We start from the raw sequence: 27,838 nt of genomic DNA on the forward strand, positions 1-27,838 counted from the left end.
CCAGAAAATTACTAGTACTGTATGCATTAATCCAACATCTGCTGAGGACCCTCCAGATTCTGAAATCTTCAGAAGATATTTTCATGTTTATGAAGTATTGACGTGAAATTTAAACAACTAGCTAAGTTATCTGGTGTCTTAGAGCTTTTCTTTAGGAACAAAAAGGCTGGCATCTATAGGTTCTCCCCAGACCATCATTTCCTGCTGTATTTTTACAGAGCTCATTTTTGTGTTAAATACAGAAACGAAATGAGAGCGGGCAAAAAGAGTTATAGCCACAAAAACATGAACCCATTTGCACATCCATCCATTTATGTCCTGCAACGTCTCCACAACAAAAGATCTATAAATTCCACAAAAGCACTCAGGGAATAAGTCTAGGACCAGGATTTCTGCTAAATCCCCCATGATTTTGCAGTTCCAAACAGAATCAATGAAAGGGAGTGGAGGCAAAACAAAGCTTATCTGTGGGGCAAATAAGAGTCTGCGAACAACACTTTTTAACCCACTTTTACAACTAGTCTTTCTACAGACGTAGTCTACACTCTCTGTATTAACTTGATTTTTATGGGAAGGATTTTTAATAGCCCTTAAATGATTTAGGAGCAAAAGTCCTGCTACAATTTGTGAGAGTCTGAGCTCTAAACCTCTATGGCACTTTACAAAAAATTCACTCTAACTACAAGAAGAAGAAACAGTCATTGCTTTTTTGCCTTCTAACTACACTGAGACAAGGACTAAAAGGAATATCTAGTACTGTCCCTGCATGAACTCCTCACTTTTCCAAGGCTCAAGAGGCTAATATAGTCTTATCATGACTTCAGGTCAAAAGATTGAGTCTAATGGACCACTGAAAGGAATTAATTTCAGAGCTCAGGACCTTTAATTGAGAGCAGATGGTGCCTAGTCCCGATAAATTTAAAGTCTGGGGCCTGTTAACAAAAGTATCTAATCTCATCTCAATTGCCATAAGCAGTCAGGATCCAGCAATATTGAGTTTACAAAATAATATAAAAATTTCCTACAATTCCACTGAAAGCAAACAAGCAGCAAAGACAGATAATGAAAAAGACATCATGTGTTCTCTGCAGCTAAAGTAGTTAAGGAGAATGAGCAACAGAATTACCCACTGAGTGTAGCTTTTAAGCAATTTTAAATAAATCTCCTTATAGAACACATTGTGATCATGCAAAGAAGAACTTAGTGGCTTGAACAATTCTAGTCAACTGAGTATGGAAGATGACTGGATACCATCCATTCAATCACATACTGGTAACAGAGACTAATCTCTTCCATGTCATTTTGAACTAGGTATCTTCAACATTTTGAATATATAAAGATTTCCATAGATGATAAAATACCTTGACTCATTCAGTAACCTTCAATAGCAAGCAGAAAACTCAAATGTCCTCCAATAACTTACTTTTGCCAAAAACAATTTTGAGCATCTAATTTCTGCTGGTTTTGTTCAGTTTGTAGAAGTGACCAGTTGGTTTGGTGATACCCACTGCAAAAAGAAATTCAAGTTTTGTATGGAATTCTTATTTAAACTGTCTGCCCCAGGTGCAGATTGAGACCCTATAAGTACATCATTAGGGATGATACAACATTTGATTTATAACTATAAAACAGTTTACAGGAGTACTGCATTTATGAAAGAACGTCTTTCTTCAGCATATAGTATGTCAGCTGCACAGTGTGCAGTATCAGAATAACTTTCCTTTGCCTGTGTTCATGACTGCACACAGATTCATTACGAACATGGTTTGAAGTTTCTAGATCACTTGAAAAAGAAGAAACCTGCCTTTCACCCTCTATGATTAATCTGTACAGAAAAGTATGTATAAACTGTAAAAATAAAATTGTGTTACAAAAGGTCTTGTAAAGATAATATGCATACATATGCACATTTACACATCTATTTTACCCCAAAGAGTAGAAAGCTATCATGGCATGGTCACCCATCAAAAAAATAAAAAATTAAAACAAGGTCTTGGTAAGTGTTTTTGCAAATTCCCCAGTACCGTGTGGAATGCCAGCCTGACACATAACAAGTGCAGCAGGCATCGAAGGTTCTTCCACTGAAAGGTACTGAACGTGAAGGGAGAGAAAATGATTCTCCTTGATGTCACTGTGCCAATAACACCTTTCACTACAACGTACAAGTGAAAACAACAGCTAACAAGACACAACGCTTATATGATTTACCATGAAAGTGATGTTCACAGTGAGTGGAGAAAAAAAATAGTAACAAACACTTCCGTTTCTTAACAAACATTTCTTTTCCTGAGGGATCTGACATCACATCATCTTCCAATCTGAACTGAGAAAAACATCTTAAGTTTTGCCAACAAATCAGATGGATTATATAAATAAAAGCTCTGATAGATTCAACAGATAGATTGTTTTAGATAGACTATGATAGATAGACTGTAAAGAAATTCATTTGCAAATTTCACTTAGTATTTAATTTCAAGCTGAATTGTCATATGAAATAAATAGAACTTTTCACCCAGAAAGCATCAAAATAAATCTACATGTGTTTAATAACAGTTGAAAGTTATTTAAACTTTTTAATATTAAAAAAAAAATAATCTTGACAACTTCAAGTCTGTGCTTAATGTCTTCATCTAATATTTGACCAGCATATAAAGACAGTAAGCTAGGACAGCTACTGATTTTCTGATAATAGCACAGGCTGCATTTAAAAACAAAATTGCTATTAGATTATTTCTTAATGACATTATATTTAATTCTACAAAGAACACAATTAACATCTTCTTCCAAAGCAAAACCATAAGAAGGCTTAAAAGGGCTCTCTTAAGCAACTGCATATGAATGTCCACTCTCTATGAAGAACTATTATTTAGACTTTATACCAATACTTCAGTTTTGCCTAATGATTATATGAATACACACAAGTTTATATTCAGCATGTGCATATGTTTACACGTACCCTTATATCCATGTAACTAATAGGAGATGAAGGAAGCAGTGGCTAAGAAAGTTGCTTTCAAATGTCAGTAGATAAAATAACCTAACAGTTCTGACAAGATTTTTTTTTCTTCTCTTTATTCCAATGATAATTACATCAATAAACCTGATTCAGCAGATCTGTTAGTCTCTAATTCATTAATTAAAACAATTTACTGCTACCACTGTGATTTTTTCAAGGACATCAAAACAACATTCCAAATCAAAACAGCAGAGATCATCAGTTTATAGATGTGCAAAGCATGCTTTGCTTTCATAGCTACCTCACCATTAAAACACGACTCAAATGAGAAGGAACCATTCTCTCTTTCAGATTTCCTTGTGCAAGCATGTCCAGAACACATTTTGTTTAGGAGTTCTAACAGTAATATCTATATAGCCAGCTTAAAATGAATCTACCAGAAGTTAACTATTTGCAGATAGAAGAACAACGAAGATATTAATTTTATAAGAATGCAGCTCTGCAGTTTATTATGGCCTTGTTTTCTAAACCCATTTCCTGTTGATTAATTTTTGGGTCAAATGATAACACGCTTGACTTACAGAAAATAAAACCTGAGGGAAGCTGAACAGTTCTTCTTTTCATCCTCTCCCACAAAACAAGACTGATGGGAACTATGTTGACAAGATGACCAAAACAAATTTTATAATGTTTAGGAAAATATTCTAGATGACGAAATATTTGCACAGTCCTCAACAATCTCTTTCACTGAATTCTCCTTGGAGCTATACTGTCTGATCTAACTTCTTTCCACTACTTGCATCATTTGTTTATGGGCCTATTTATACTTTTATAATGGCATCAGTATCCAACCAAAACAGGTTAGGCAAAATGTTCTGAATCCTCCCAACCCTTTTCTAGTGTCTTATGTGTAAAACTTCAGACTGTTCTTGTAAACCTTTCTCTAGGCTTCTTGTTGGCTGGCATTTCCCTTCAAAACACACAGTGCTGTTGCCAGTCACAGAGACACAGCATTTCGGTCTTGGCAATGCTGAGTGCAGTAGTAGGATTACTTCAGCTATACAGCATATAAATTACATGCTATGAGATTGTGGAAAAAACACACATGAGTCACAGAAAACACTGACAGCAAATGCTTACACCACGCTCTAAGCTGGCTACAGGGGAGAAATGCAGAGACATTTCCTGGGCATGCAGCTCACGGGATAGGAAAGCCAATGGCTCAACTGCAGCTGAGAAGCACTGGGGCAGAGGAAGAGCTGTTAGTACCATTTACCACAGCCGGGCACACATAAGGCCAGGGGACCAGACAGAAGACGTGTGTGGGTGCTGACAGAGCCAATCAGTGTCACTGAGCATCCTTGGAATGTCTTGGCAATGGGAGGAGGTTACTGATGACTTTTTAGAAGGTAAAAGTTATCTCATCTTCAAGAAAACCAAGGAGTATGGGAGGAGGCAAAGGCAGTCAGCCTCACCCCAGCTTCCCAAGGACAATTACTGAATAAACACTGCCAAAACTATCCTCCAGGGATCCAGGAAAAGGAAATACTTCAGAACAGACAGCATGGATTTACCAAAAGCAGATCATTCCCAAACAACTCATCTGCAGCCTATCTCATCAGACAAAGGGAGAGGAGATTTTTTCTCTTAACTTTAGCATTTTCTCTTAACTTTAGCAAAGTTTTCAGTGCTGCCTACCACAGCATTCTGGTAGTCAAGCTGGGGAGACAAACTGGGCAGGTGGGTTACAAGTTCAGTGTATGGAACATTGTTTGGATAATCAGGCAGAAAGAATAGCATTCAGTAGCTCAAATTGCAGTTTAATGCCAAGTAGTTGGCATTAAATAACTGCCTTCTTCAGGGGCTAATACTGGGGCTAATGCTGTTTCATGTTTGTATTACATTTAGCATGTTGAGAATGAATAGGAAGAAATGTGCCCTCAGCAAGTTTGTGGATGGTGCCAAGTTGCAAAGAGCAATCAACACGCTGCAGGGCAAGACTGCCTTTCAGAGGGATCTCAACAGGCTATAAGAATGGGCAGAAAGAAGCTCATGAATTCCAAAGGCAGAATAACCTCATCTCACACTGCTGGCTGCGAATCTGCTGGAAAGCAGCTTTATAGTAAAGGACCTGGGGAGTCAACCTGAACAAGAAGTTGAGCAGGAGTCAGCAGTGTGCCCTTGCATCAATAACAACTAACCCCACGGCAGGATGCCTCCAGAATACCGGCCAGCATTCTCTTGGAAGTGAGCAGTTCCCATTTATTCAGAACTTGAAGACCACACATCTGGAATACAATATCCACTTTGAGGCTTCCCAGTATTCATATGACACTGAAAAAAATGAAATGATTTTAACAGAGGCTGAGCAAGATGACCAGTGTGATGAACCATACAACTCAAGGAGAAGCTGAGAGTACTGGGTTTGTTCAACCTTGGAAAGGTAAAAAGTTTAAGTATAACACAGTTTTTCCATCTCTTAGAGCAGTGGTTACAACTGCAGCGAACAGAATTCTGAATAAAGGAAAAAAAATCACGAAGAACCTGGCAAAACAGCTTCTCGTGTAGAAATTTCTCTTGGAAATTTTCAAAACTAAACTGAATAAGGCCTCAAGCAGCCTCATCTACATTAATGTTAGCCCAGCTGTGAGCAGATGGTTGGACCATATGACCTAAAATATCCTTCTAAACTCAATTATTCTTTGATTTTCTAAAGGACTGTGATCCAGCCACATGTCTTTCCCACATTTTGGAAACTGATTATTCTTATGTAGATGTAAGTCTTAGCACTTGCATTTACTGAACTATATTTCTTCAAATGGAATCATTTTTTCTCAGCTTTCATTCTGTACTACTAAGTGATTTTTTCCAGGTTACAATATTCTGTTTGTATTATCCAAACCATTAAGAAAATCTGTGGCACAGTATGTGGAAGACAACTTGATTCAGTTTGCCAGCTTATGAAATAGTATTAATCACTCTTCATGCATTTTCCAAATAATTTCTACATTCATCTTGCAATAGATGAACCCAGACCACGTGACTCTGTTTAGGAGTATGTCAGGACTGAAACAAGGACAAAAGCCTCCCTGATGTCAAAAGACCTATTGTTCTAGAATCTGCTCCTTTACCAAGGAAGAGCTTACACTATCACAGAAAGGAATCAATATCAAGTGCTCAAGTAGCTGACAAGACTTACTTCCCCACCAACACATGCTTGTTGTTACAAAGCAGAAATTTCTAAAGCTTCTTTTCTTGTAGGTTATTACCTGGCTAACTGATTACAACAGTTTGTTCTCCTTCACTTTGCCCCTTCTGGAGTTGTCACTTCTATTTTTTATTTTTGTCTTCTGGAACCATACCCATCCTCTCTGATGTCTCAGACACGAGTCATAAAAAGCCCAGAGGCTATGGGTGCTCTATACATGCAGGACAATTTTCATTTTTTTTAAAGTAACCTCTAATCCTTTATTTAATAGTACAAATGTTAGCAACATGATCAGTTATACTCTGAGCAAATGCTGAAAAAGAGCCAAGAAAACTTATGAATAATATATTATCAGTCTTCCTGCACTGCTGAGTAATAAATTAACTCTTTCGTGTACACAAACATGAATGCTTAGAAAAGGAAAGCATCTTCACTTTATTGCCCGTTATATGTTATAATTGAATCACAGACTGGATTGAGTTGGAAGGGATCACCCAGTTCCAACCTTACTGTATGGACAGGTCCTCCTAGTCCAGGTTGCTCAAGGCTCCAAACAACTAGGCCTTGAACAGTTTAAGGCATGGGGCATCCATAGCTTCTCTCGTCTGCCTGTACCAGTGCCTCACCAACCTGAGTAAAGTATTTCCTCCTTACAACTAATTTAAATCTCCCCTCTTTTTGTTTACAGACTTTTCCTGTCCCTATGCTCACTGATAAAGTCCTTCATCTTTCCTAAAGACCCCCTTAAGTACTGGAAGGCTACAATTAAGCTTCCAAGAATATTTTCTAGGCTGAACAACTCCTACTCTCTCAGATTCTCTTCATAGCCTCTTTCAGTTGCATCTTTGTAAGCTCCTCCTGAGGATTCTGACCTTGCTTCCATTTTCTGTGCTGTTCCTGAAATTCAGATCGCTTAAATTCTGAACGATGTCAGATGGCCTTTAAGCACCTCTTTCATAATTTGTTAACATCAGAATGATTTATAGTCTTGATAACCAACAGCAAATTCTTTGAAATTCCCTTTTTAGATTTGTTTTCTTTTCAGAACTCAAGTTTAACTACTGTAAGCTGTTGATAAGCCTACAATTCCTGTGCATCAGAAGATTTTGTGGATGAATTCAGAGTGTCATCATCTGTCCTGATATCCTATACCATTATATAAGCATCATTAGGATGGATATTTGGAATTTCAGCCACAAGTTAACAGTCTCTCATACCTTCGAAATCCAGAGGATCCAAAACATTACTGGAAAAGGTCAATGTAGCTGTTTCCCTCTTATGGCTACCACTAGACAAAAGAATCATCAATATAATTTTCAATTGCATTAACTGTTAACACTAGGAAGATTTACTGAAATACACCCACAGATGTGCAACCATAATATAACAAGCTAAATATTGGCATAGAGGCAGAAAATGTACAACAATATTGCAGAAAATCAGGGACAACTCATTTTCTGTATGTATTTCTGTCGATGTTCACGTAACCAAAGAAAAATGCATATTCCTGTTTAGGTACTAAATATTATTTCAGAGCTGAGTTCTGTCAACAATAAAACAGATGGATTTCCTGGCCATGAAATTTCTTAACAGCAAAGCAGGATTTAAGAGATATTGGCATGCTTAATGAGGGGTAGATAATTGCTAGATGGAATACTGTGGGAAAGAGTGAAGAAGCTGTAAATGGTGGTATGGCAGTAAGATGAATATTCAACTCATCAGATATGTGGCTGTCTTTGGTAAGTAGCTTCAGCTTTTGCCTAGTAGGTACCAAGCAGCTCCTATTCAGTAGAGCTTTTCCAAGTTTTGCCTTAAAGAAGGATGTTAAACGTGAAAATGTCTAACTCCTTCCTGAATGATGTGCATTATTTAAGAATGCAGAGTTGAAGTCCATGTTATACATGTATCGTGTTAGTGAGAACAGATTTAAAATGTCTTGACAAGTATCTTACCAATGCATTTCTTGATTTTCAGAGATCTGAATGCCAGTAAATTCACCATTCTGGAAGGACAAGAGAGTATTAGATTCACAAGAATGCTGTCTTCAGAAATTGGCTGAAGTTGGAGAAAGGAAGCAGGCAGGTGCCCAAGCTACAGATCTGATGATAATTTTTCTTCACAGAAAAATCCTCAGCAATGGACATTCTGTGAGCAATATCTGCTTTTCCATAGCTGTGAAAAATGGAACCGAGTTTCAAATCATTTATCTAACCAATTCAGAACGACAGCCCGAGGCCATGATCTCATACTCCTCTCTTCATTTTATTTTTTTTTCCTCCATTTTAACACTTCCTAATATCCTTCAATATTTTTCCTGTTTAAACAAATCTCCAGCCGTGCAAAACTTCCACTAAAAAACAAAATAAAACTCCACATTACAGTGCCAGTGCAAGCGTACAGCTAGTTACTCGTTGTGGATGTGGGTACGGTCAATTACGTGGTACACCCTAACTCTTACAAACACTGTTATCACTGCTTCCAAAGGGATAGAAAATGATTAAGGGTCTGCTTAAGCCTGAAATGACTAAAATCTTTTCAGTCACAATTAATGTCATAGCCTGGGCTTCAAATCTGCACAAATAAAAAAAATGCATGCAAAACTGGCAATGTAACTTGAAAAAAACCAAAACACCAACAAACCTAAATAAAAGCACAATTCTTTAAGGAGCTGCACTTTAGGAATAACTAGCTCAATTAACCTTTGTGTTTTGACTAACATCTTTCTGATGTCACAAAGTCAGAGACAGCAGTTTAATGAATTTAAAAATAATTCAAATTGCTATGCAAATTCTAAAATATCTTAAAAAAATGGTTATCTGAAACTTAACTGCAATTTCTTGCTCATAGTCTGCTGGAATACTAATCAATTTTAAAACACAAGCTTTAGCAATCTTAGAGCGTACTAAAAACAAAAAGCTACTGGCATGCACATAACAGAAGGGCTGCTTGAATTTCAACACCACAGCTCCAAGAACAATTAAATACCACGCATTTCTTGATGCAGCATTTTGAAACAGAAAAAGCATGTATGCCATGCTGATCCATTTTTAAGTAATGTGTTCTTTTTTTGTTGTTTGTTTCCTTTTGTCTCCAAGAGAACTGCAATGAGAATGGAGAAGACTAAGAAGCACATGAGAGCTTGGTGTGCTCCAATTGATGCATCATGCTGTACATTACACTGGTAGGTTGCCCAGATTAACAGATGCAGGACCTCCTTCAAAGAGGCTGACATGACAAATCTCCATGAGTGTGATGCCAAGACTCATACATGGAACCTGAACAAGCTCAAAGTAAAGTATTTCTTTTTAGAATAATTTACGCAATAATCTGAACCCCTGAGTTGAGAATCTATATACCTTATCTTTGGAAAAGAGTTCCAATGTTTTTTAATACAAAATCCGCTGGCATTCACTAAATGATTAACATATTCGTATTCAAAACTACACAACAATCATGTACAATTTTTTTTTTTTTTAAGAAACTTTTAATCCTGCCAATATGATGCAAGAACACAACAGAGCCTGGAGTTTTGCCTTTCTGAGGGAGATACAATCTACAACTATTTTCCAAAAGCAAACATACCCAGAAATTAAAAGCAAGGAAAGTAAATTGCATTTTGATGCCAGGCTTCTATTCTTACCTAACTGACAAGAAAGAAAACCTTAATTACATTCAGCAAATAGTTAATCCTAAATTCATAAACCTGTAGGACAAGTCACAGCTCTCCTCACTATGAATGGTACCATGAACTCCAATAAGAGTGGCTTACAGTAATGGAGTATTTAAAGCAGCAAGCCACTTTCCCAGGGAAAAGCAGCTTCACCCAAGAACTGAGGCCTTCCAGGTGAGGAAAGTGAGATCTGGAGCTGTGTTTTGCTTATTATAACCTGTTGCTCTTTACCTATTTTAGAGGTAAATATACTGCACATAAATGCGTTTATCTGTGAAACAATTCAAATGAAATTCAAACAGGAAGCTTTCAAACACAGCAGAGAAGAATGACTGAAATGCTAGTTTTGGATTCGAAGCTTTATCGTATCTGTCAGATTTTAACCACACGTTAGCACTGCTATTAACTTCAGGCCATAAATTATGAAATCTCGCACCTGCCGTTTGGTCCTTATATTCAAGCACCTGTGCCTGCCAAGATGGCATTGCTTCCCTGCCTTTAAATTATATTTCTGATTCTACTGCGAGCATTTTACATACTGATTTCAACAATATTTATAAAATCATTTCTGAGCCAAAAATTCCAGGTTCAGTGGAAACAAAATCCAGAGAAAAATACCAGAGAAGATTAAGCTTTTCACCACTTCCATAACATCTGCAACAAAATGGGGACCCGTGACATGGTCTGAGTAATACACGTTTCATAGCCCTAGGGGACTTTCAAGCCATCAAAATTTCATTAGCCTCACAGCAGTCCTAGTACCTCCTTAAGCTGGACTGCCGGCCTTCCTATCAATAAATAAATCAACTGTAATCCTTTTTAGTGACTAAACTCTTCTTTGAAGTTGTATCAAACATCAGACACTCTTTGCATGGTTTTAACTACTGCAGAGTAGTGCTTTTTCTAACACATTCAGATTTTTCTCACACAAAACATAAAACAAAACTCCCATTTTCTACCGCCTGAGGGGTTCTTGTAACAAGATATTAAAAAATATTAAAAGGGCAAAATAAGAATTATTAATTTAAAGTTTATTAATGAAGTATACCTAAGCTGAAGTGGTGACCTCTTGGATAAAGTACAGATACATCTCTCTTAAGGATATTGTATGTGTGTGTATATACACAGGCATAAAAAAAATCATTAAGCTAGGGTTTTACAAAAGACTCAAGGCAGTCAGTTTTAGCACAGACTTTTCAAGAGGAAAAAGAAGAGAATTCCTCAACATTTTTTTCCTAGACTTCTTAGCAGCCAAAGTAACAAGAGTCATTCAACAGAATCTCCACTACCAAAAGGAGGTAAGCACATGCTCCTATCTTCCTCCTTGAAAGACTGCTTCCTGCCCAAAATAAATTCACCAAGCATGAGACAAAGCTGTTTTGAACATGGACAGCTGCCTCCTCAGGTAGCACGCAGCATTAAATCCAACACAAAAAGCAAAATCCCCTTTGAGGCGGATGTCATGCACAGGTGCTTTCAGCCAGAAACAGCCACCAAGGCAAGGAAAGGCAATGACTACAACAGCTATGGTTCCGCATTCTCAAACTGAAGATGAAACAATAAATAAGTAGGACAAAACATTATTGCTCATAGTTTAAAGTAAAAGTGGTGTCTTTCCTTCTAAGTATCACAATAAATACTCACACTGCCATTTACCACAATGCGTCAAAGCTATTTCCAGAGGATAGAAAAAAAATGTTCCAGCTTTGGTACAGCTGAGCAGCCACGTTTAACAAATTAATAAAATGAAGTTTAGACATCTAGGCAATAGCCTTTGCTCTAATTTTCATTTTTACTCATTTTTCTTTACTCATCTTAGAATCTGTCACATAGCAAGTCTTGAAGTTAATAGAACAAGTGCATTCTAGTGAAGCTGAAAACCTTCTGCAAACAAAAAGTTAAAGATAAAATGTTTTCTAAGACTTGTGCACTTAGCATTAAACATCACAACAGGTTCTGTTCATAACCTCGAGTTGAAGTAAAAGGTTTTTCAAAGCTCTAAAAGTGAATCAAGTCAATTACATTAACCTCTTCTCACTTAAAAAGCTAAGCCTTAATATACAATGGTCATACCCCACATCCTACAAAGCCGCTGTTTAGATTTATTTGCAGATTTTAATTGCACAGTAATCCAGTCCCCTAGGCACATCAAAGGCCACACGTCCCTCTTCACCACAATTCCAATTGCTCTCATCAGCTAGTAAGTTTAAATCACGATCAAATTTGTTTTCCAATCACATGAGTCCTGTTAATAAGCTATTCTTTGTGTTCATTCATCCGTTCTAAGATTCGGCAACTTCTCTGAGATGTCTTAAAAGAGGAGTTCACAATGAAACCTTTGATTGTAAGCTGGCCTTGGGGATCAACTTTTATCACTGCTTACTTAGCTGCTTCCCAAAGGGCAACAGGTGAAATGGCCCAAGATAAAAACAGAGCTAATCTTTTTTGTGATGAAACTCCTCCAAAATTACAGCCAAAACATCAAGCCCAAAGCTTTTCTTAGTTAGGACTGATAGTGAATATTGACTTTTCTGGGAAGGGAAGGAAAAAAAAAAAGGAGATAAATAATTCAAGGCTATTCCTTGAACTTTTAATGACTTGAAATGATTGAGTACCAACCAAAACAGCAAATAAAACATTGATTTATATACGTGCATATGTGTAAGAACTTACCATTTTCACTGTCGGACTTGTTCTCGTGTTCAGTATCAGTCAGAGTGAGGGCTGAGTTGGAACGGCTCGACAGACAGGAGCTGCGCCCTGACTTGACCCCCCTGCCCCAAAGTCTCATGGCATGCTCTGGAGACATCACTCCTTCATTTTCAGTATCAGCATCTGACCCTGCACTGATAGAGTAACCTCTGTGGGGGAGCCCCATTTCCGCACAAAATGCCAGTCCTCGACGTGTTGCTGGTTCACAAACTCCTAACTGCCTTAGGGTAAAATTCTGTCCTGATTAGGGGAAAAAAAGATAACAGAAGGTGAGAATTAAAATAATAATAATAATAATAAATTAAAAAGTTAGAAGTAAAAACTCTTTGTGTCTAATTTTCTTAGGCATCACAAGTTGTTTTGTCAAAACTCTGCACGTACTACAATCAAGTGGTTCCTTCTGTCTCCAGCTCTCTGCAGTGCCCCTTTCCATTCCGAGTACCTTAGCCCTGTTTTGGCAACTGCTTCAACACATCAAAAGTGTTCTCATGTAGGAAAGAAACATAACAGAACATGCAAACAGGGAGAAGCTAATTCAGCACACTGAAGGATTAGAAGTAAATGGCAAGCTTTTTTCTTTTTTTTCCCCTTTTCCTTTTAACCTTTTTGAAGTGTGAAGCAGTGGAAAGTACTTGTCAGAACTGCCTTTTTTGTCCTGACTAGAGAGGCCTAAGCAACAGGATATTTTCTTGTACAGATGTCACCTAATGTGGCATTAGAAAATTAAATGGGAGCACAGCCCCCGAGGTCTTTATTGGAGCTCTCTGCTCTCCTTTAATGCACAAGTGTAAATAAACAGGAACACTGCCTCCCATTACCTGCAGTTCTGTGGTAAGATGGCATTGCCTGTCACTGAATTCTGAGAAACAATTTAGGCTTGTACAGCAGAAGCAGAGCTCTTACATTTTAAGCAGACTTTCACCCTCTGTTTTGGGGCAGAGCAAGAGACATAAGTGAATCCCAAGTGATTGTATTAATAAATTAGGTGTGATAAACTCACGACACTGCAATAACTTAGATATGCCTAAGTTATGTGACACTCAAAAAATGACTGCCTTTTTAACGGCTGTGTCTTCATCCTGCTTTTATGTCTGTAGATTTAAGATGTTGTATGATATATAGACACTTCACAAGCTCATTTGCATGCCAGCACCCATAATGCTTTCCCAGTCTGGCTCACAGTTATCTGATAGCTCCGGGAACATATTAGAATACACACTCAATTTTTTGCATCTGACAGGCATCTTAAGTACTCCAAAATTAGTCATTTATAAGTACATGAAAATACATGTTTGTAAGACCATTAAAGCTTAAAACACAGCAAAACCAGACTCCCCTCAAATAAAAACTAATAAAAAGAATAAAAAATGTAATTAGTTCCTGAAATGCTAAGAGCTTAAGCACATCAATGGGCAAGGCATTAAGTCATCCAATTAATTGCTTTATCTCTGTGGTCATATGAAGTGGTCACTCTAAGTGTCACTGACTTCACAGTCAGAACTATAAATGAATTCTGAAAATGAGTTCATAAATAATGAAAACCAGTTACTACCATTAGGTACAATGCTAACTGCAGTTATTTGCTGCTGCAAATGAGGATTTGAGCAGAAATGTCACTGGGGAGGTGCATTTCTAAGCAAATATAAAAGGAGAAAATGCATCTATAACTAGGTCTGGACTGTATGAAGAGTGTAAGAACAGGCAATTCCTATGTGTGCTCTAGCTGTGCCTTGCCACTTAAAACCATCAGGCCACATGAAAGATCAAGTTTTGTGAAAGCTGAAACTAATAAGAGAAGCAAAGAGGCCAAACAAACTGCCCAGCTGTAGCAGGCAGAGCAGAACAAAAGGAAATGCCTACAACACTTTTTTTTTTTTTGCCAAATTTTGCCAAATTTAAGCTAGAGATGACAGCCTGGCTACTGGTGCTATGTGTGGAAAACATTATTACATGAAACTAGGTTACTCCAGCAGCTCCAGCAGTTGGAGCAAAAGACAGGAGGAGCCCATGCACAGATGTGGGAGCACTCACTGCAGATGCAGCATCGGGTTTGTCCTAAAAACAATGTTAAAATAAGTAAAATAGAAAGAGGTAGCCCTGACTGACAAGACTGCTTGAGTCAGTAACCAAGCAGCCAATGACCTCCTGGCTATGAGGTGATGCAGTATGCCTATGGCCCTGACATCCTCCATGCCCAGAAGCAGGATCACACTGTGGCCAGCTGCAGAGGCAATGGAGGTCAGCAACAGCAGCACTCAGCTCTGCAAAGCACTGCCCTGCATGGCCAGCATCAGCCACTCAGGCAGCCACAGTATTCTGAAGAGACTACTGAGCCCTTTTAATTTTATTTCCTATTTTAATTACTGTTTTTAAGCTCTTAAGCATACTAATATTTGTTTCTAAGAAAAACTCAGGCACTCTACGTGAAAACTCATAGTTATTTTCTCAGGCTCAGTCACAGGCACAACATACCAACTACCCACTGCTCACGAGTTTTATGTTTTAATTTATTTTACAAAAGCTTGCTTTCACCTGCATTCTGCCTTTTCCTCTCCTCTTTGGAATAACATGAGAACCAAAACTGCATGTCACAGGACCAAAGCAAAGCTCCAGTGCAATTCCAGAGACAAAAAAAGGGGTTGTTTACTGCTCTCTCATCACATTCAATATTTTAAAGCTCTTTCACTACACTGAAGTTGTAAAGCAGTGCCCAGAAATGCTGTAACAGCTTTAGAGACATCAGGCACAATCATCTCCTGAATTAAAGCTTTCCTAAAAGCTTCACTAAGAGGATTGCACACTATGTAAGTTGCCCACACAAATGAAAAACAAGCAAAGTTAACATAGAAAAATATGTACTTGTGTAGGAATTTATGTCCCAAAGGAAATCATACATATGTAATGCAAAGATTTTACACCGTCTTAAGATTGCCTGAAATTTTCAGCATCCAGGAGAAGCCAAACAAGGCTGGGGTACAGAATTAATGGGCTGCACACTGGAATGGGGGCTTTTACTTGCTAGGAAACAATGCTACCAAAAAAATTGAAAAGTAAGTTTTAGAGGCTCAGTGGAAAAAGAGTATGAAGACAGGATGTTCTCCCTCCTGTGTTCTTAATATTTCTAATTAACCTTTTCAGGAAGACTTCAACGCAAGGGATTTAATCATCAGTTTCTTACACTATACACACATTTGTAAGTTCTCCCACTGACAATAGGTGCCTCAACATTTCATAATGACTTAAAAACAACTTGGAGAATTTTTAATGAACTAATTTCAAAACGTAGAAGAAAGAGAAAATAGATACGGATAAAGCTTTGTGGGTTTTTTTCCTTTTTTTTTTTTCTTCCTTTACAAGAAGTATGAAGTGTAAAATGGAAAAAAAAAAAAAAAGATTAGACGTGATGTTTCAACAAAACCTGGGAGACAACTCTGGGGTTTGGGGGCCATTCAGAGTGATGCTTGTTTTTAAAAACTGATAATAATGCTGTTACTACCATTCTACCATTAGATACTGCCATGTCCCTTGGCTAGGGATATAAATTTACAGTTAGTGTAAGGAATGCCGACACCACTCACATGTCCAGATGAACAAATGAACAATATAACTTGAAGATAATTTTCAAGAGCTTGTACAGCAATCACTGTTAACTACACAGTATTTACCAGCTGCAAACTCACCTGAATGATCGGAGTATCTCTAACTACATTAATTACATATCAATAAGTAATTTTAACACACATACACAAAAATTTCTCTGCCAGGACCACACAGGTTATATTTGTCTAGAACAACAAACCATTTTTTAATCAAATAGTGAATGTATAAACAAATGCAACATACGCAGAAGTTACATGTTATTTTAGTAAGCCAGGATTTCACAGGTGAAATTAAATGGCAACCTGCCCTACTTGTGCTTTGTTGGTTTCAATGGCCTACATTGGAGTTGTTATTTAAAGACGCCTACAGCAGCTTAATCTTCAAGTTGGAAGTGTTATCTGTGGAGAAGGGTTTTGGAAGGGGACTACTGAACAAAACAAAACAAGGTCCTGTGGTTCTTCAGCTGTCAATCTTTGCTTTAAAATGGATCTGTACTAACACAGAAATATTCTCCTAAAATGACAAACCACAAAAAATGGAAAAACAAACTAACAGACGGACAAAAAATAACCAGCAGAGAATTTGTCAGCACCTTCACACATCTCCACTGACCTCTGTAATCCATTAACTCCCGCAAAGTCTACAAGTCAGTTTAGCAACTACAGATGCTTTTGGAAACAAGGGGGAGGAATGCTCCCAGACTAAAAAGCCCCCTAAAAAACATCTGTGAGGTTAACAATAATACACATGCACACACACTCCTCTTTCAGACCAGATAAATTGTAGCGTGAGTGCCTTTGCTGCCTTTGGCTTTGCCATAACAGGGTAGAGATAAAACCAGAAGGACAGAAGTCTCACGCACACGCATACTCAACATTGTGATATGTTCAGGTCTGCTTGTGCTTAAGGTTCTGATAAACTTTAATTCCTCCTCTGCTGTGTCCGTGTCCTACATCACTTGCCAGTCCCTACTCCAGTCTTAAGATCTGGCAGCATTTTTCCTTTGTATCTTGCTGCCTTCTGTCTGCCCACAGCACCTTTGTGCTGTTCAGAAATCATTCTCAAACGCGTTTTCCCTGTAATCACTCTGTGGTAATGCATTACAGGAAAACACTAAATTTAGAAAAACAAATTGTGAAATGACTGAAGCAAGACAGATGAAAAACAACATGTGATCATAGTCCTCAGGAGAACCAATCTTCTCATTTCTGTTCTTCTCTTCAATTTTTCTTTGTTCCCATACTTAATTCTGATTATTTATTTTAACTAAAAGAAGACTAATCTAATTTATTTAGAAAGTAAATGTGGAAAAGTGCTCCTCTCATTTTTTTTTGTCAGTGGACTAGTGCATGCGAACAGGTCCTCATAGTACAGTGCTTGTCACTGAAATACCCTATTAGTAGAACTGATGTCAAAACTGTTTGTTGCAATGATCATGTAGTTTTCTGCTATTTTGATACTGGGAATTACTTTTGTATCCACACTTTGCTAATACACACAATAGACACATTTCTTTTATTTGCAGCTCCTTGCCTGGAGCTGATCCACAGCACTTCTGATTACAGTGCAAGAACCAGAATGCAGAACCTTTGAAACACTTCATCACTTCTGTGAAACTAGGAGCCCCATGCTACTGATGCCACGGTAGCTTGCCTTCCTAACTCATGCACATGACAACCATAACTGGTAACTGGCAATTGGCCAGGCTGATCTCTTTACCTAAAAAATACAGCATTCATAAGTTCATAAGTTCATAAGTTCATAAGGTTGGAAAGGACCTATAAGATCATCTAGTCCAACCATCCTCCTATCACTATCTCTACCCAACTACTAAATTAAGTCCTTAATTTAGGATTAATTTAAGATTAAATTAAGTCCTTAATTCAATCATGTACAAGTAAAAGACGGAGTAGGGAGCTTCTTTGTATGGAATGATAAGTAGCAGAATCATCCCTTCTCTTCTCAGGTGATCAGACAGTCACTACTCAAGCACCAAGAGGATGCCATCTTCCTAGACGCTCAAAGCAGAGCTGCACTGCTTCGACAAGAATCCAAAGCAATTTTATGAGATCTGATTATCTACCTCTAAATACCAATTCTGTTTGGTTTCTCAAGGAAAAATGTATAATTTGTTGTAATTAAAGTATGTTAATTTCCTTCTCCATTTACTGGTGGCAAAGACTGCATACCAGGCTCACTAAGGCAGTGCTTTCCAAGGAAAGATCTTGAGGAAGGACTTAAAATTGGAAGCACATGGATAAGAAAACAAATTTGCTAGAAATGAAAGGACAAAGATTTTAGAAAAAAGAACTGGCCAAAGATAGAGGCCTTGCATGCTTCATAAACTTCTGATAAAAAGTACACAAATGCTGCTTTAGGATTCAGAGCGTTAGGCAGGTAGAATTGTTACAGAAAACACAGAATGAGTAATAGATGTGATACCATCCATTCTGCCCCACAAACTCCACAGTGCATTCACTAAACAGGAGCTGAATTCTGTTTATCAGGATCCAAGGAACAGCAGCAAAGACTGACAAGTGATACACTTTGCCTTTGTTAACAAATATTTTCTTTCTGATCTGTCTTATTTTAATTACTTCAAAATGATTTTCTTTTCTGGTTTTGTGAAAGTTATCTGTGAAATTAAACCTCTCTAATTCACTACGTTGTGGTTTTATCCTGTCAGTAACTTCTGGATATTTCTCCTCACTCATCACAACCTCCTTCCATGTCACCTCTTAACCTCTCTTTCTCGACCTTTCTGCTCTACACTCTTTTCCATCTTTACCACCTTCTCTTGCCTTTCTTTGAGTCAGAGTGGAACTGTAAGACTCATTTGAAAGACAGCTGCCTCTGAATACATTCAGTAAACTACACAAAACCAAACAGCTTTATATCTTTTTTTTTTTTTCTGTGCATACAATGATACAGTTTTCCCATTCATTATGGACTTTCAAAAGCAGGTAGGGAACTAAGTCACCCTCACAGTGACTCCTGAAGGTTACTGGCAGTGACACAGAGCTCTCCAAGCTGCACCTTTTGTGCCACTTTTGTAGAAGAGTTCCATTGGAAAAGACCCAAAACCCAAGCCAAGTCCGACAAAAAAAGACCCACTTTCAATGTCTGGAAGGGGCTAAAGTATTTCAAAGCAGATATTTAGACTAGTCATGTATTCAGAGTTACTAAGCTATAAAGTTGCAAGAAAACACGGGTTTTAACACTGGTCTTGGAAATGTGTATTTCAAGAAATAGAAGAGAATAAATGTAAATACAACATATCTCCCAGCCACTAGCTTTTCAAGTTAGAGTTCAAACATATAGACTCTTTGGCGTGCTACAGGGGACTCAGTTTTATTCCTTGGCAGGCCTGGGGGTGGCAGGGGGATCCTCAGTACTAATCCACAGGCAAGAACATAAGAAGCACTTCTTAATCTAGTATAAGGATAAGGATTGTTCATCAAGTCCTTCTGAAGGTACCGCAGAGTAAGATTAAAGTCAATTGAAGATAATTTTACAATTGTGCAATTAAAGCTTCAAGCTGCAGCATAAGCAATCATGCTACAGTAAGTGAATTAATAATCCAAACATTACAGTTCCAAATTGGTGGATTTTAGATTAAAAAAATCTGATTTTCTGATTACGATGAAATAACATACAATTTAAATTAAGGGAAACTATCAGGGCTGTCCAGAACATGAGCAGCAAGGGAATAAAAGAGGATTCTGTGGAATTAAAACAGAAATGCAACTCCATGAGTAGCAAGGAAGCTGAATCTTGATCATGACCAGAATGACAGTATAGATATTTCAGGCCTCTAAAAGTTTGGATCAAACTGAAAATCATCAACATCTAAGCATCCATTTATTACAAAATACAAATAAAACCTAAATTTGATAGATGTGAAGAAAATACGACCCGAGGGTAAGCAATGCAGAGATGATGGATATGCAGTCTGCAGAGAGCCTAAAACCACAGATCTGACAGGTATGAACTGCCACATTAAGGTCAGTAGGATGCTAATGACATGACATATGGCTTGAAATGAAGAAAGAAGGTGAAGAGAAAGGAGGCAGCAGGGAAAGGAGCATGCAGAATACAGCCCAGGCTCAATCCTGTCTCTCCAGACGTGGAGAGGAGAACTCCACCCCACTTCAGGATGAAAGGCACGTCTGACAATGCAAGACAGTGGACAAGGAGAGGGATACACCACAACACAGAAGAAAATTTGATCATTTCAACAGGCTTTGATCTTGTGTAAAGAAAGAAACTGATCTTATTCAGAATAGCCCATACATTCCTATTTGCCAAATTTTATAAACAAATAACCCACATTCATAAGAGTCTCTTCCGCAGTGCATGAACAGAATGAAACTCTCAGACCATCACTGTAGGTAATCACAAGAAATACCAGTAACTAAAAGAGCCAAAGATTCCGCAGAAAAACACTATTCCTCCATCTTCATGCACACCTTCCTTCACACGTCCCCAGTGGACTTTGCATCCAGACCTAGTGCAGTGTAGGCTTAATTTTGATTTTCTAGCAGAAAGCCCATTAAGCTGAAGAAAAGGAAGTGTTTATGACTTGGACTTATCTGTGGCGTGGCAAATAAAAAAGTGCAAACAAAACATGAGACTAATCTGATCTGACGGCTCATCCATTTCCTCTTTTGGCTTTAATAAGCTAAGTAACACTAAGTACTGCCTGTCAAGTCAGTAAGCTGTGACATTTTTGCATGTCACTTTCAAAAGCTATCATCTCACTGAGAAATTATTCCCATTTCACTTCTCTGTCTCCCCTCCCACATCAGTTTGCTAGTAATGGAACTAGTAATGGTACTAGTAACCCCCACAAGCTGGCCCAGAGTCCTGACTCTCGACCCTAAATCATGGAGCAAGACTCCTAGCCTCCCACTGCATGCTTCTCCAGCTTTGTTCTCTCCATGGAAATAGACACACAGCAGTCATCTTTCACAGCCATGCCTGCAACTCATGTTATCTCCCTCATCCTCCAGTGAGATGTTTATTGTGAACAGGAGCAGCATACACATCTTGCTACATAAGCTACAGGAAGCTATAAATGCAATCGCTGGCCTTCTAGAATGTCTTCTATTCCATGAAGCCAAAAAGTCCTCAGGGACTTCACTCACCTTTAAAATCTGTAATCATTACGTTCAAGAACTTCATTCCCTTCTTTTGCAATTGGGCTGGTATAGGACAAGGCTTTCGCTCTGCAGACCAAGGCCATGCAGAAATGCCTGATCAAGCAGTGTAGTGCCAATAACCAAGGTTGATTTTTCCCTAGAGAATCACAATTGCCCTTTGTCTCCAGATCCATAGCTCATCTACAGACCATGACCCTCCAGGGGCCAATTTCAACTAGATGAAAACCTTAGAGAAAGCACGTGCATCACTGAGCAGGAGCTAAATATACTCTTAATCAAATGAAAGTGAAATGTTTTCCTTAGTACCACTCTGCAGCTAAGAGAATAACTTTAAAAGTCAACAGATCCTTATCACCTGGAACCTGAAAACCAATTAACTTCTTATTGTTGCATTAAGAAGTAACTAGTACAGCAATGTAAGATGATAATATTACTTAGCACTTACAGCATTTTCATCTTCAAAGCATTTTGCAAACAAACTAATTAATCTTCCCAACATGTCTGTGAGGTGGGCAAGCGTTATTATACCTGTATAACAGAGGGGAAAGTAAAAAAAGCAATGCTGGCAGAAGGTTACGTGCTTAGCTCAAGGCCACAGAATCACTGAACACATACTGGCACTGTATGCTTCTCACAAAAGTTACCTGCTCAAAGCAGGAGGATGCTGCAGGTGGCTGCATTTTAGCATAACAAAAAAGTGTCTGCCAGAAACACAGTAAGGACACGTTCTGCACTGCAGCTCACAAAACAGAACTCTCATAGCTGCCTCAGATTTTCAAAGATGGCACTTGAATGGCGATTAATTTGCTCATCAGGAGAATACAAAGTCACTCGTGCATCATTTCATACCTGCTTGCAATTAATGAGCACAGCAGGCTCATGCAGTTCTGGTGAGAATCCTTGCCTACCTGGCAGCCAAAGCCAGTTCACTGATAAGGCAGAGGTAGTGGAAACTCAAAAGTGGTCTGATCCATCTACTCTCCCATTGCCTCTTAAGGGAAGGCATGAAGCACGCGAGCTTTAGGTTTGAAACAGTGACCATTGAAACCCTTTAATCCTGCAGTTGACATTTATGGTGACTGAGAATATTCATCACTTTGCTACTGGAATAAGTCATTTCAAGTAGCTAATATTTAAAAAACAATAAAATGTGACATCCTGTTACTAGAAGTTGCAATTCATACTTCAGGTTTCTGAAAAGTTAAAAATAAATCCTTGACAGTGCTTAACATCAATAATAACATAAAATTGTCCTAACATATATATATATATCATTACTTCAGGTCCTCTTTTTATTGAATAGTGATATTTTTCCAGCACCTAAATCTAATTGTCACAGAGCAACAGCTGAACAGAGGCTACGATTCATCAGCACAGTGTAATGTACTGTAAATGGCTTTGCTTTTCAGCAGCCTCGTATCAGTGACCCAGCATACTGTGATGGGAAGAAATTCTTTTTCTTTGCTTGTTTGTTAAGTCCAGCCCCTCTCTTTGCAGGCTGAAGGAGTTACTAAGCTCCTAAGAATTCCAGAATAGTAAAGATATAAAAACCTCTACATGAATACTTTCTCCTGCAAAAGTGGAAGGGGCAGCATAAAAAGGAATTTGTGTTGAGGCTTTGCCAAAGCAAATTGTGCTGAATGATAAACACAGAGAACTCATGCATGCCACCAGTTAGAAAGACCAAGAAACTTTACCTCCAGGCTAAACTACAGATGCCTCAAGCTTTCAAAAAGTAAAAATTCAACACAACCTGCACTACCTCGTCAATCCTTCTTGTAGCAAAAGGTGTCCTGCAGCTCAGCTTCTCATCTCATATCATTCACAAACAGGAGTGAAATTATTTTGTGCGTATGTATGAACACACACAAATCTCCGTGTACTGTGCCAACTGCGCCTCCCACTCCAAACCTCACTGACTTGGCAAATGGATCCCATTATAACATTGTTATATTGCCTTGCAACAAAAAATTCTCTGAAGCAGAATGATGGCTACTTAATCGACATTGCAGAGTCCAGTCCTCTTTTCAAAACATATCTGGCAATAAATAAAATAGCTTTTGCCTGCCTGTATTTTTCTTGTTAACATAATGTACTCGCATAACAAGCCTCTCAGTCTTGCAGGTTTGACTCATGATCAACTTCAAATCTGCAAATCATTATACTGTTAATCCTGAATATTTTTTTAATGCAATTTTAAAAATACAGTTTGCTCTCTGTAGTTCTTCTCATCCATAGTCACACAATACTTCCAAATATTTTCACAGAGCAGTCTCCTATGTGCGTCTTATCACTTCACACAGCAATTTAATTCTGGAAACAAAGAAATTTCTCCCTGAGCAACAGAGAAATTCAACTTAATATATTAATTTCTGAATTCAGCGAGATACTTAGGCATATTCCAAGTATGAGCATTTAGGTTCCTGAATTCAATTAAAGAAGTTGCACGTTTACATCAGACTGCTCATTACAGCTGGATACTTCAAAGCATAAGTAAATAGGTATCAACTTCCTCTCTAACACAAACAGCAAACAATCACCACATTTTGGAAAGCAAACGGCCTTTTACAGTGTTTTATCCACTGTCAAGGAAAAGATTAGGCAGCATGCAATTTAAAGTTAAGCTTAAAATTAGTTTTAATGAAAAAGGCTCAAGTTCCTCATTTACATGGTTGGATGCACAGTTTAATTACTCACATTTACCAATTTTTTGAAACTTACGTGGAGATTAACAACAAAGTGAAAATAAACAGCTAAATTAAAAGTTATACAAACAGTAAATGAGATAATCCTTGTATGAAGAGTTTCAAAATAAAACTGCTCTTTCAAAAAATAAAGGTATTTGAGAAGGAGAACGCAGGAGATCATTGTCCTTTAAATTAACTGAAAGCACCCTGCCTTGATCAAGTCACTTCCCAGAAACACACATTCCTTCTTAGAATCGTGTCAGATGGATTTCAGAGAAACAAGATAATCCTAGCCCTATAATAAATGTTATAGTATTTTAACATTAAATTATTTTAAATAGTGTTTTCTGAAATAAAGGGATAAACAGTCTTTTAAACCGTTACCCCCAGTTTATGCAGTTAATATCAAACAACATAAATTCAGTGGATGAGGAAAAAATGCTGTGAGCTGAGCTGATGACAGGGGAACTTCCCCTCCATAAAGAAAGATTTCCTGGAATAAAACCACTCCTGAATCAGGCACATCTATCTCCTATAGCAGCATCCCCTTCTGAGTTCAACCATGGGCCTTGGGAAGCCGGAAGCACAAAGACATACTGAGACAAATGAGGAAGAGGAGGTGGTAAAAATCTGACTGTAACGGCAACGGGACCAACGCAACGAGAAGGCGCTACAAAGAAAGAAGAAAACAGAACGCTCACCCATCTCCAAGGACCCAGGCTTGCAGGAAAAAAACTCCAAAAAGAGGGATCTCCAACAAGAGATCCTTCCTCAGTGGCAGTCAGCCCTTAAATGAGGTCTAAGGGGGATGGAGCCTGGCTCTACCCCTTCCAGTTGTACAGCTGAATTGCCTTTGCCTGTGTTCCTAGGGCTGACCAGGTCTTTTTTCCAGGTGCTCAATCAGTGGCTCAGGCCGTGACTCAGCAGTTGTCATACACTGACACACAAACAAAAAGCTTTGAAGGGTTTACCCCTACGTACTGGCAGTAATAACACACTGATGTTTTTTATTTATGTCAGATTTGAGAGATTCAAAAAGTTCAAGTAATTGCTCCAGTACATTTCCACACTGGAAATTTGGTACTATTTTACATAGTCTGAGCAAAAGAAATGAAGCAATCATCATCAATAATTAAAAATGTTAATTTCCAATTAAAGGCATTTATTAACACTTGCCTTTTTTTTTTGCTTGTAGATTTAATTCCTTTGTTTTTGCAGGGTAGTATGTAATTAGGCTGTCAAAGCAGCTACATATCTGCACTGTATTTTTAGACAGAAGCAAAAAAAAAATAAATACAGAGAAGTGTCTTTAATATATTATTTAAAAACCTTTAGAACGATCTTGAACTCCTTTTCCACCAAATGCTTCCAGTGCCAGAAGCAGTAGATTCTCTCAGACAAAGATAAATCAAAAGAACACAGTATCTAGAACTACAAAACAAGCCCGTATTAATTTGACCCTATCAAACTTGCAGGTAGTCCCCAAAGGTGCTAAAACAGCAAGCGTTAGAGGAAGCCAGTAAGCCATACAAGGGGAACTGAATGGACAATGAAAAAAATCCAACAGACACAAATGACAGACAGCACTGAAAGATGAAGACAACTCTACACATCTCAAACTGACAGATGTGTAACTTATTGCATATGGGACAATAAGTATTAGCTATGTATTAAGTACTTTTCTGAAAAAAATGGAGAGGAAAAAAACCCGCAAGCCCCAGTTTTCATTCCACGATGTCTATTTAATAAAGAGAATAGTACTGTATTCAGGGAATGGTTTGTGAATTCTTAGTCAGGCAATATTAAATAAACACTGCCTATTTTGATATAATTTTGTCACTAGTAGTATGAAAGCACCTATAGTACAAGCCTTAGAAAACTTAATTCCCTTGATTTTTCCTTAGTAAAGTATCAGGATCTAATGACTTCAGCTTGAAAGTAGCGATGACCTGAAGTTTCAACATAACACAGAAACCAAAAATACACAGCAGAAAGCAGACAGACCACAGGAGCAGCCCTCCTCAGTTACATGAGTCTAAGAGAAATATTTTTATTTCCTTTGCAGACATTTTTAGGGAAAAAAAGTCAACACCATCTGCATGGCTCTAATTCTAATGTAAAGTTATTCTACTTGGAACAAAGATAAACCACGAATGGGGAAAATATTTTTAAACATTTCTAAAAATCAAAGCTAAAGACTTTCTCACAAGGAGAAAGCCTTCTATATCTACCCCTGAATCTAACTCCTGCTTCCTCAAAAAAGAGATTATCTCTTTATAAAGAAGACTGAGGGTTCATTTCATGTATCTTCTGGCCTTCCTTTTATTCTTTCAGATACCTAGGCTATAATATTGCACACATCTCAACTTCTTTTTTTTTTTTCCCCTACATTAAGTACTTTAGCTGGGGAAGTGCAGAAATGTTACGTCTAGGTGCTATGGTTTTGAACACAAAGTGAAGCACTGAGTTCTTAACCCTAACGGGAGCTAAGTGCAACCTGACAGAATCAGAAGGGTCCTCTTAAGAGTAGTTAGTCCAAACCCTCTCTTCAGCAGGGGTCAGCGACAGCAAACTGCCCAGGGTCACATCCAGCTGGGTTTTGGATATCTCCATGGATATCTACATCTCTCACATCTCTCCTGTCCTGGACTCAGATTTTTAGCAGAGACAGCAGTTAGCATCTGATTAAGTGTCACTGAAATCCACTAAAAACCAACAAAGAACAACTCAAAATTAGCCAACCCAAACTCTTTCAAACTAATTCACCTTACGCATTTACTCACTCTACAGTGCTCTATTACTGCCTTTGTGAACTAAAAACACTGAGCTATTATATTATTTGTATACTCAAACATGCATATTGGATTTTTCAGCAAGCCTATTTATTGGAACAGTTGCATTCATCTCTTGTGATTAATTCTGAAACTATCTAAATTTTAGGAATGTTGGAGTAGCAAGTTTTTGGACAACCCAGGATTTTTATTTTTTTTTGCCGGGGGTCTGGTTTTTAAACTGTAAGGCCTGAATACTTCATACTTGAACTCACAAAATCGTCACTGAGTCATTGCCCAACATGGGACATTTATGCAGGTTTCCTGTTTAGCATGTATTATTTATTTCAGAGATGGTACATAATGCTCTCCCATCTTTGTAAAATATTTAGGAAGATACAAATAAGTGTACTGCTTCTGTAGAGTACTATTAAAACTGTTAAACCGGGTGTAATAACATCCTCTTCCCACAGCAGGAATGCCTTGTTACTCTGTACTAATGAATTATATACCACAGTTGTATAAAAACTTCTTGCCTACCTTGTCTGGTATACTCATCTGCTTCTCTGTGGACCAAGTCTTTTACCCGGTTTCCATAAAGCAACCTAGAGGAATCATGATCAAAAGCCTTCAGGGTTTCACTGGAGCTGTAGGACTTCTGTGTAGGTACTCTGCACTCCTCATTTTCTGCAGAAGAATTCGTGTAGCGCCGCTCTTTGTCCCGTCTGCTCTTTGTCAGGGAGCAATAAGGCCGACGTTCCTTCACATCCATGCTTCATTCCTTCCGTGTGCACATCAGCCCAGCTTATTTGGAATTCTTATCTACATTCAGCTCACATCTACCTAAAACAAAATTAGAGAGACAACAGATGAAGTGTTACAACGTTCTCTAATTGCTGTGATTACTTTCTAACTACCTGATGTGCAGAGAAATGTCTGATCAACTACGCGCAAAACGCAGTCCTGTATTGAGTGCAAGACTTCTGATAGTTTCATGTACCAGCTATCCCAAAGAGAAAACACTTAAGAAATTCCTGTTAACAACAATGCTAGTCACAACAATCTTCTAATG

General features: G+C 38.0%; 1 protein-coding gene across 4 annotated transcripts in view; it reads right to left on the reverse strand.

Moving 5' to 3' along the window:
• The window catches only part of TENM3 (teneurin transmembrane protein 3), a 304,193-nt gene extending 276,593 nt beyond the window's left edge, over positions 1-27,600 (reverse strand). For all 4 annotated transcript variants that reach the window (XM_065736567.1, XM_065736566.1, XM_065736565.1 and 1 more), the window contains exons 1-2: positions 27,307-27,600; positions 12,508-12,786 (exon numbers count right to left, since the gene is read on the reverse strand). In XM_065736567.1, coding sequence (XP_065592639.1) covers positions 12,508-12,786; positions 27,307-27,538 — 511 coding nt within the window. In that variant the 5' untranslated portion in view covers positions 27,539-27,600. The remainder of the gene's footprint in view (positions 1-12,507; positions 12,787-27,306) is intronic.
• Positions 27,601-27,838: the final 238 nt, after the last annotated feature.

The sequence above is a fragment of the Cyrtonyx montezumae genome, unplaced genomic scaffold (assembly GCF_038088225.1).
Source record: "Cyrtonyx montezumae isolate F1298 unplaced genomic scaffold, pur_monq_1.0 scaffold_2, whole genome shotgun sequence".
Taxonomy (NCBI): Eukaryota; Metazoa; Chordata; class Aves; order Galliformes; family Odontophoridae; genus Cyrtonyx; species Cyrtonyx montezumae.